This window comes from Zonotrichia leucophrys, chromosome 17 (assembly GCF_028769735.1).
Source record: "Zonotrichia leucophrys gambelii isolate GWCS_2022_RI chromosome 17, RI_Zleu_2.0, whole genome shotgun sequence".
Lineage (NCBI taxonomy): Eukaryota > Metazoa > Chordata > Aves > Passeriformes > Passerellidae > Zonotrichia > Zonotrichia leucophrys.
Window position 1 is genome coordinate 4,110,862 of NC_088186.1, and position 10,176 is coordinate 4,121,037.

The 10,176-nt window shown below is 59.1% G+C and overlaps 1 protein-coding gene across 1 annotated transcript; it reads right to left on the minus strand.

The window, feature by feature from the left end:
* Nucleotides 1-504: 504 nt before the first annotated feature.
* BARHL1 (BarH like homeobox 1) lies at nt 505-6,962 on the minus strand. The gene is made up of 3 exons (XM_064727749.1): nt 6,456-6,962; nt 3,159-3,381; nt 505-1,524 (listed from the first exon to the last, which is right to left on the minus strand). Exons 1-3 carry the CDS (start codon nt 6,907-6,909, stop codon nt 1,230-1,232), a joined length of 972 nt encoding a protein of 323 aa, XP_064583819.1. The 5' UTR covers nt 6,910-6,962; the 3' UTR covers nt 505-1,229.
* Between the last annotated feature and the right edge of the window lie 3,214 nt (nt 6,963-10,176).

Here is a 10,176-nt window from a genome sequence, read left to right on the forward strand (position 1 = left end):
CGGGACCCGCAGCCCATCTGTCGGCTCCCCGAGCCGGCCAGCGCTGCCCGGCTGTCCCGGGCACCAGCTGCCGGGCCCGCTGGCCGCGGCCAGATGAGCGACACTTTTAAAGGGTGGAAACAATCCATTTTCCAAAGCGATCATTTAAAGCACTTAGGCAATTATACACTTAAGATTAGCGTTATTAATTCACCGCAGTCGCGGCTATCGCCGCGCCGGACTGCCCCGCTTCCCCGGCCGGTGCCGCATGCCGGCACTGGAGCCGGGCCCCGGGGGGACACCGGGACCCTGGGGGACACCGAGCCCCACGGGGACACCGAGCCCCGTGCGATGGGAGGTGGGAAAACTCCTCTTTGCTTTTCTCCCTTCCCCTCGGCGGCGGCCGTTCCGCCAGAGCAAACAAGCGGGAGGGGAATGGAAGGGGCCGGCGGAGGCGAGAGCCGGTTGTTTGTTTGTAAAGAAGTTTTATTTCCACATTTAAAAAAGGGGGGAGCGGGAGCGGCCGCGGCGCCCCGAGACCCCCCCGCGCCCCCCGCCCGGCCGGGCCGGCCCCGGGATACAGACTGACAAGAATCACTTACACAAATACGCCCTCAGGGTTCACAAATAAATAATTCATATACATTTTGCACCGTATTTACATTCCACCGCGCTTTTTTTGTTTTTCTTTTTCCTTTTTTTTTTTTTAATTTTTTTTTTAAGTTTAAACTGAAGTTACGGATGTCCCAAAGTCTCGTTGGGGCCATCGGCCCGCTCACCCCGCGCTCCTTCCCGGCGGGCTCGGGGGGCCGGAGAAGGCGGGGATGGCTCTCCCGTGGCGGGGGTGCCTCGGCTCCCCTGGCTGTTCCTGGGCAGGGGGCGCAGAGGCGAAGCCCCCCCGGAGCATCTGCCCCCCGCCCGTGCTCCCGGCGCCGTCCAGGCCGGGGTTGGGGACACGCAGCGGCCCCGCTGCCCCTCGGGGGCACAAAGGGGGTAAAAGGCGGCGAACGCCCCGCGGGGTGAGGGGCGGCTCCGTCCTGCCAAGCCTGTCCTTGGATCCTTGCGTTCTTTATATATTATTTTAAAAAAGGAGGGGATGGTCTCATTTATAATTTTATATATATATATATATATATATATTTGGGGATGAGCGGGAGTCTGTCTCTGTCTCTTGCTCGCTGCCCCAGAGCTGGGGGGTGTTCCCCTCCAGCCTCCCCCGGCCCCGTGGGGCTGCCCGGGCTCACCGGGGCTCACCGGGGCTGCGCGGCCCGGGGCAGGACGCCGGGCAGCGGGGGCAGGGGCGGCGGGGGCTCGCTGCCGCCCTGCAGTCCGTGGATGAGGATGCGGGGCACCAGGGGTCTCTGTAGGGCGGGGGGCGGCGCGCTGGGGCCGCGGTACAGGTACAGGGCGGCGCCGGGGTCCAGGTTGGAGACCAAACTCTGCGGGTAGAAGTAGGGCGAGGGGAACATCCTCTGCAGGGCTGAGTAGTTGCCAGCCTCAGCCAGCAGCTCCAGGCCCACCGCCGTCTGCCTTTTCCACTTGGTCCTGGGGGGGCAAGTCGAGAGAAGGGGTCAAGGAGGGGAGGATGATCCCAAAGCCGCTCCCGGGCTCTTTTTACCCCTTGCACAGCCCCTTTCCCTGGGCTCTGCTCTCGCTGAGCATCCCCGCTCCCACCGCTGGCTCCCAGGGCCGGCCCCTCCTGTAGGGCAGGGATGGGATGGGACGGGATTTAACGGGATGGGATGCAGACCCCTTTAATGGAGGGAGGGAGCTTATCTCCCTAGCACCCCCTCTGCAGCCCGGTGTGAGCTCCCACGGAGCTTTCCCGGACCCAGAGCCCGGCTGGGACCCGATGGCGGGATGTGAATCCCGGCGATAAAAATCGCGACAGAAATTCAGTCCCTTCCTGGGGGTGTAAATCCCAGATTGTCGCACGGCCCGAGGATGACACGGGGGATCCGTGAGCTGAGCGCGGATGCTGCGATCACCGCGATGCTCCCCGCTCCGCCGCCCGGGGCTCCGGGAGCCGCTCCCCGGGCCGGGGCTGCCGGTGCCGGGTTCGGCTGCTCGGGAGTCCCGCGGGGGGACAGGAGAGGGGCAGGGTCCCGGGGAATTCGTTTGCCGCAAATACGTCTATATATCTGTGTCTAAATACTCATATACATATATAGATGTGTGTGTGTGTGTATATATATATATGAATGTATTTATTTATGTATGGAAGTGTATCTTTTTATATGCGTATATATTTATATACGCATATAAATGCCTACATGCCTATATCGGTATAGGCATGTATATATATAAATGTATATAAAAATGTGTATATATATGTGTATATATATACATATATACACATACACACACACATACATATATATATATATATTTTTTTTTTTTTAATGTGTGTGTGCCGGATCTCGTGGAGGATCCCCGGCCCCAGGATCTCGCCGCCGGCGGGCAGGGGAAGGGCTGGGAGCTCAGTTTTGTCTCTGCCGTGTCCTTGCAGGAGAGATTTGGGCAGAGGAGGGGCGATCCCAGCGTCCCCCGTCGCCCCTAAACTTCCCCAAACCTCCGACGTGGGGGAATCTTTGCAGATGGAGAAATGGGACTGGAAATGATGGGGAGGGAGGGAAAAACCCTGGAAAGGGAGAGGGGACAGGGCGGGGGCTGCAGCCGGGGATCCCTCGTTTGGTGGCCGTGGCAATGCTCGGGGCTGGCGATGTCGGGACAAACCCACCGAAGCCACCGCGCCGCCAGCCCTTTTACAGATTTGTCGCTGAAGCGCTAAAACCTATTTCCACCAGTAAATTATTCATCATAATAATAATTGTGTAATTACTGTAAAGAGTGTTAATTATTGATGCCCAAAGCAGTAATTGGTATCTATTATTAATGGGCCGATGTGTTATGCTGTTGTGTTTCGCTGCAAGCCCGGTCCTGCCTCCCCGCCTTGCCGGGGCTGGGGGCACAGATTGCCCCTCCTGCCCCACACCCAGCATCGCTTTTCTCCCCTTTTCTCCCCTAAAAAGCCCCGGGAGAGGCGGGGACGGGCTGGACATCGCCCCTGTCCCGCTGCCGGGAGGAACGGGGCGGTTTTGGGGTGCAAAATCCCTGCGTGGTTTGGGGTGCGCGGCCGGGGAGGGGAGCAGGGCAGGAGGGAACGGTTCATTTTTTACCTTCTGTTCTGGTACCACGTTTTCACCTGCGTGTCGGTGAGGTTGAGGGAGGCGGCCAGCTCCATCCTGTCCTGCACGCTCAGGTATTTTTGCCTCTCGAAGCTGCGCTCCAGCTGGGCCAGCTGATGGTCGGTGAAGGCGGTGCGGGCTTTGCGCGGCTTTTTCAGCCGCACCGGGGGGCTGTCCCGGGAACTGGAGATCTCTCGGTCCCCTTCTTCTTTCACTGAGCGCACAGGGAGGAAAAGAGGCCAGGTCAGGGCAGGAAGGGAATTACCCTCAGCAGAGCAGGGCTCGGCTCCGAGTGGGGCTCACGGCACATTTGCTTTGCACCCCGTAAATTTAAACTCCGGCTGCCAGGGGCAACTCAGGGGCTCCCCGAGCCGGGCCCGGCTTCTCCCCGTCCCGAGGGTCTGGGATCGGAGCAGGAACCTTGGATTGTGCCGAGAGAACCCCGGGCCCAGACCCCCCTGATCCCCCTCATTTCTCTCGGGGCAGGACTTTCCTCTGGGCATATTCCCCCAAACTCAAAAAGCTTTCTTGGTGCTTGGATATTTTTTATTTCCTTCTTTTTCTATTTACCTTTCTCTCTCTCTTTTATTTTCTTTTCCTTTTTAAAAACCAAAACAAACCAACCAAAACCGAAAATTTCGAGCCCACTTTTTTTTTTTTTTTTTTGGAGGGGAATATTGAGGTGCTGGTCCTGCCTCTCCCCTTGGCGGAGAATCCTCCGTCCTCCCGGGGATGCTGCCGGGGCTCGCAGCAAACCTCCCTTCTCCAGGGCGCACAACGAAATTCAGGGGAAAGCACTTGGCAAACCCCTGTTTAACCCTGATTTTTATCTTTAAAAAAGGCCGAACGAGAGGGGCCGATGGTGGTTCGTTGCATACGCGCCGGCGGAGCGATGCGGGAATTTACGCCTCAAAATGTTGCAAGGTGATGGAAAAATTACGGAGCAGCAACAAAAATAAAAGGGAAAAAATAAATTCCTGCTCGTGCTCGCCTTCTCCTATCTCCTGGAGGAGATTATGGAGCAAATAGGTTCGATTTATACAAATCGCCGGCGTTTGGGTTTGTTGTTGTTTTTTTCTTTACAGGGGTTTATGTTAAATTTGCTGGTGGCGGGGCTGAGTAGGGACAAGGCTGGAGCCGAACGCGAGCTGATTTCTCTCTGTAGGAAGACAATAATCCGGTTAATTGAGCCACCGGGGAGCGAAACCCTTCAAGCAGAAATCCTGGCTCTGGCCGAGCAGGCGGAACGAGCCGGGGCCGATCCTGGGGCCGGGGATCCGGTCCCGGTTCCCGGGGACGCGGCAGCCCCGACCCGCCGGAACCGGGCCGGGGATCGGCCCCGACCTCTCCCGGGAGCGGCCCCGAAGTTTGCGGGACTTTTTCCCGAGTAAAGCGGGTCTGGCCTCTGGCATCCCGAGGAGGAAAATCCCCCCGGCCCCTGGGCTGATGCTCGGCTCCTAAAAAGTTCCTGCTCGCCAAAAAGCCGCAGGAACGGCGGCGGCGATGGTTTCGCTGCTCGGTCCGGACCGAGCCCTGGCTACTCCTAGCTTAAAAAATTAAATATATATATATACACACACGTATTTAAAAAATATTTTAGGGTTTTCTGGTACTTTGGCCGCTGGGGGTTAGGCCAAGCCTCGCAGCCCCTTTGCGGAATAAATCTGAGGCGTTTTGCTCCAGGAAAGGCTATTTTCCAAAGCGGCACAAAAAGAATCGCTCTGGGAGCGGGGATCTTCACTCCTCCATCCATGCGCGAGTTTTACCCTCATTTAAATTGTGGTTTCCTCCCTATTTAAACTGGTTTTGGGTTTTTTTCCCCTCAGCTTAGACAGTCTTTTCCCCCTTTAATTTAAGCAGTGGGGTTTTTTTGCGCCCCATTTAAGCGGTGTTTCCCTCGCAATTTAAAGGATTTTTTTCCCCATTTAAATGGCATTTGCAGCGTGGCCGTGGCTGTCCCGCGGCAGGGACGGGAGAGGAGCCGAGGGGCTCCGGGAAACGACCCCTACCCAAAACCGAATCCCCGGCCCGGGCTCGGCCGACTCAGGGGATGCAGAGAATCCCCTTTTCTCCTCTTTCCTCTCTTCTTTTGCGTCTCGGCGGTTTGGGTAGGGGAGAAGAGGTGCAGGAATTGGGGCCGGGTGCAGGAGGCGAGAACAAACAAACAAAGTGGGAATCGCGGCACTGCCGGCCCTGCAAAGCGGTGGGGCCGATGTTTCCTCCCGGGGCACCTCCAGCCCCGGCACCGAGCCTGAACTCCGTCCTTCGTTTGGAGCAAAAATCGCCCCGTGATGTCCAGAACCTGCCGCCGCCTTTAAAGCATTAAAGCCTTATACTTGGGTGAATATTTTCTCTCCATGAACCAGATTTCAGCCCAGCAGCTCCGGGCGAGCCCAGGGTGCATTTGTAGCCAGGACGGGGCTCAGCCTGTCCCCCTTTTTTTGCTGCCAATCCTCCCAAATTCAGCGGTCCCGCAAGGTGCCATCACCTCCCTGTTCTCTGCCCAGCTGCATGGATTCCCTCTCCCTTCCCTCGCAAACAGCCGACGAACAATTTTCCCGGAGAAAAGTTTCTGCAGAGCTGATGAGGGTGGGATGGGAGAAAGCACCGGGGATAAATCGCTCCGAGGGGCGAGCTCTGACCCCAAACCCCCCGAGCTGTTCCTGTGGCTCTCCCTGCCCCGACTGCCACAGGGGGAGGCCGGGCAGGGGCTGGGGGGTCCCGGGATGCCGAAGCCCCCGGCCCGGGGCGAGCAGCGCCCGCATCCCGCCCCACGCCCCCCGGAGCTGTGGATGCGGCCCGGGGCTCCCCGTCTGCACTGCTCGGGTTTGAACGATTTCCAAAATAATAACCCAAATAACAACAATCCAATCGAACCCCGCCGAACGGCTTGTTCGTTTCTCACCGGAGCAAGGCAAATCCGTCATTATTTTATTACTATTCTGTTTTGGTTTGTTTGTTTTGGTTTTTCTTTTTTTTTTTTTTTTTAATTTTTTTTCCCCTCAAGCAGAAATCCTCTCTGCTGCTCCTTTCCCGGCGGGTGGAGCGGCACAGCCGGATCTCTGCGGCGGAAGGCGGCCCCGGAGCATCCCCCGGGCTCGTTCCGTGAAGCGCCGATTGCCCCAACCCCTTCCACCGGGCCCAGCCCCACCGAACCCCCAAGTTTCCCCAAGTTCTTCGGTCATTTCGGGCAGCACCGACACCGTGACCTGCCCTGAGCGGGGCTGGGATCCCAGAGCACCGTGAGGCTGCGGGTGCCCACAGCCCAGCGGGCTGAGCCGCTCTTACCTTTGTACTCCGAGTCCGAGGAGGAGCTGCTGGTGTTTTTTTCCATTTTCTCCCTAAAATCCTCGCCGGGCTTGGTGGGGATCCTGCCCGCCGGCTCCTGCCCGCCGTGAGGTCCATTGGTGCTGGAGTAAGGCGCGCAGGCTGCCAGGGGCTTGCAGTCGGCCAGGATGTCTCTGATGAGGAAGGAGGAGGTGACGGTGCGGGACTGCGAGGGAGCCGAGCCCTGCCCCGGCTGGAGATGCGCATCCAGGCCCGGCCGCGGCGCCGCCGCCGCCTCCAGGCACTCGCGGCCCGGCGAGCGGGGCGAGGGGCACCCGCTGCTGCCCTCCGAGCGGGGGCTCAGCTCCAGCGGGGACCGCCCGTCCGCCACCAGCGGGTCCCCCTTGGGCACGGCCGGGCTGCCGGCTCGGTGCGAGAGGATGGAGTCGATCCCAAAGCCGGTGGAGCCCTCCATGGCCCCCGCGAGGTGCCGGCGCTCACACGGGCATTGGCGGGGAGGGCGCGGCGGAAGCGGGTTGGTAATGATAATTAACGATAAAAACAAAACAAAAAAAAAAAAAGAAAAAAAATAAAAACAAGGTAAAAAGGAAAAAAAAAGAGCAAAGTTCAGTCTGGGATCCGGGCAACAATTGCTGCAAGGCTCTCCGAGGCGCCGCGCGTTAGATCCAGGGCTGCTCCGTCTTCAGCATCGCGCCCAGCTGCACTCACAGACAGACAGGAGAGGGGGGGAGAGGGAGGCAGAGTCAAACTTTGGCCGCCAAGGGGGTGGGGTGAGGGGGGACGGACCCCAAGCTCACCCGGGCTCCCGGCCACCCCACCCGTGCCCGGAGCCGCGGCGCGGGGCTGGGGGGCAGCCCGGGGGCTCCCAGCCGGAGCTGGGCAGGCAGCGATCGATAGTGAAGGCTTCGCAGCGCCTTAACCACTTAATGATCCAGAAATCAATGGGGAAGGGCGAGGGGAGGGCGGAGGGGGTGGCCAGTCGCCGGGCGGCCGCGGCGCCCCCCTTTCCCTGCCAGCACCTCGGACAGCGCCGGGGGGAAGCGGAGTCACTCCGGAGCCCGCAGCACCTCGGACAGCGCCGGAGCCGCTCCGGTGCCTTCAGCACCTCGGACAGCGGCGGCAGCGCCGCGCCCTCCCCGGGGGGGATCGGGGAAAATGGGGAGAAAAAGCCGAATTTGGGCCGCTCCGGCTGGGGGACCCCGGCACCCCCCACCCAGCCCGTGTGAAGGCGCCCATTGGCCGCCAGGCGATTTGGGGGATGTCACTCCCCACCAGGCGACACCTCGGAGCTTGATTAACGGGAATTAATTGTGGCCCGCATCCCCGCGCTTTCCGGGCGGTTTCCGCCCTCTTTTGCTGTCATTATCCCGCTGATGGGGCTCTTAATGGGATGATTAGCCACGGAGGGAGGGGGGGTGTGGGTTGGGTGGGTTAGCGAGGGGTTACTGCTTTCTGCGCGCTTCCCCCCGCAATTAGCTGATCTGATCGGTCCCTCCCAAGCAGGGAAAGTTTTGCTGGGCGTTAAAATTAAAAACAGAATATTTAGGGAAAAAAAAAAAAAGATAGAAAGAAAATAAAAACGAGGAAGAAAAAACCGAAAACCTCCCAATACCCCCAGCATTGAGGCGGCTGCTCTGAGCCCGAGATGAGCCTCGGAGCTGCGAATTTCGTTGCATGCACAACCGATTTGGTTGTGGCCGAGCAGAGAGGTCCAAGGGGCAGCCGGGCAGGCGCCGCCAGAGCGAGGAGCGGGCACCGCTCTGCCCACTCTGCCCGCGCCCAGGGCGGTACCTGCTGCTGCAACCGGGCAGGGACCGCGCTCAGAGCGGGGTTTTCCTGCCGTCAATCGCATTTTAAATAAAACACCGATGGCCTCAGGCAGGGCTGCCCCGTCCTGCCCCGTTCTGCCGGAGACACCAACTTTCCTCCCTCCCGCCCCGTCGGGCTTTGCTGCTGTTGGTCGCCCAGGCTGCAGAGGGACAGGCTCCCGCAGGATCCCCACCTTCCTCGCGGTCAGCCTGGCTGCTGCCTCCTCCAGGGTTTATTTAGGGGTTTTTCCCGTGGATGGAGCCTTCGCCGAGGAGATGGGAAAATGTCCACACCCGGGCGCGTGGAGCTGCGTCACTTTAAAGCGATGTCGCTGGCTATTTCTCAAACACCCGATTTCTTCTGTTGCCCACCTTCCCGGCCAGTCAGCTGCATCTTGTCCCCCTTCCAAAGCCGCCCTTGGCCGGCAGCTTGGAGGCGACCAAGGAGGGGGAGCCCCCTGGGGCAGCCCGGCTGCCAGCTGTCGGCAGCGGCGCTCGCAGGGCCCCCGCTCCTCCTGCCCTCGGCTCGGGGCCGCCAGATCGGGGCACAGGAACAAAAGAACTTTAGAGGAGGACAAGCCCAGGAACGAAATCGGCATCATCAGCCCCGGTCCCAGCCTGCCCCCACCTCGTGCTCATCCTCCCTGCCCTTGTGAGGGGTTCCTGCTGCTGCTGTGCCCCGTGTCCCTCCCAGCACAGAGAGCCAGGAGTGGGGACAGGTCAGTTTTGCAGTGTCCCCCATCCACGAGGCTGGGCCAGGTGTCCCTTTGGATTGGAGCAGAGTGATGGGTGTGCAGGAAGAGGTTCTGGTGAGACCCCGATGGGGTTTGGCAGCTCCTGGCAGTGTTTGTGTTGGTCCTTGGGCTCTGGCAGCCTCCCTGTTCAGCCAGGAGATCACATTTGGGGTGGAAATTTGCACTGGGATAGAATCAGCACTGAGGTTTTATTTGGGACCAGGAACGGGGCTGGAAAAGGCAGCAGGGCTGGGAGTGGGATTAGGATCAGGATTTGGATCAGCCATGCAGGGACAGGTTTGGGCTGGTGAGGATTGCTCTTCAATAAAGCACTTGCTTTCAAATAACCACAAGGATATCCCCAGATGAGACCAAATTCTTGATGATGTGCAAGATTTTGGGGGGTATTTGATGGAACCTCCCAGAGCAGGTTCTGTATAGTGCCATGCCCAGCCCTGGGGACAGATATGTCACTCCTAGGCCACACTTGGGGCTCCCAGCAGCTACAGATGCACTGCTACTCATGTTCTAATGACACTAAAATTATTATTGCTATTATTACTATTCATGTCATTGTTTTATTAAGTTGTTTCAGAGCTAGACTCCCCAAGGCAGAAATGTGCCCCATTCTGCCCATATGTGGTGTCCCTCCCACATCACCAGACCCTGGACAGGTGGGGCTCCAAGGATTTTTCTGTGGCTCCCAGCACAGACAGAAAATCCTGTGCACAGACCATGGAGCAGCGCACACTCCTTCCCTCTGTGTGCTGCCCTTAAATCTCGATTTCCCAACTGCTCCTGTTCACAAACACCCAGCCAAGAGCAGACCCCCGATGCCAGCTGCATTCACAGCCACCTCCTCACAAGCCTCAGCCACAACCCAGGGCTGGATTTAGGGCTGTGGCAGCTTTGGGAGCTGCTGTCAATCCCACCCTGCTGGGCACTGCTGGGCTCTCCTGGTTCCTGTCAGCGGTGCAGGTTTGGCCCTGGGGCCAAGGGCAGGGCTGACCCAGGGAAGGTGTTCCCTTCCCTGCAGAGCTCTGACGGTGACTAACAAGGGTTTATCCAGAGATATCTGCACAGCCCGGTGTCCTGGAAGGCTCTGGCAGAGGGAGGAACCGCTCCTGAAGGTTGGCTGGGTGCAGGGTGAGGCCGTGCCCAGCTGGCACAGCGAGGGAT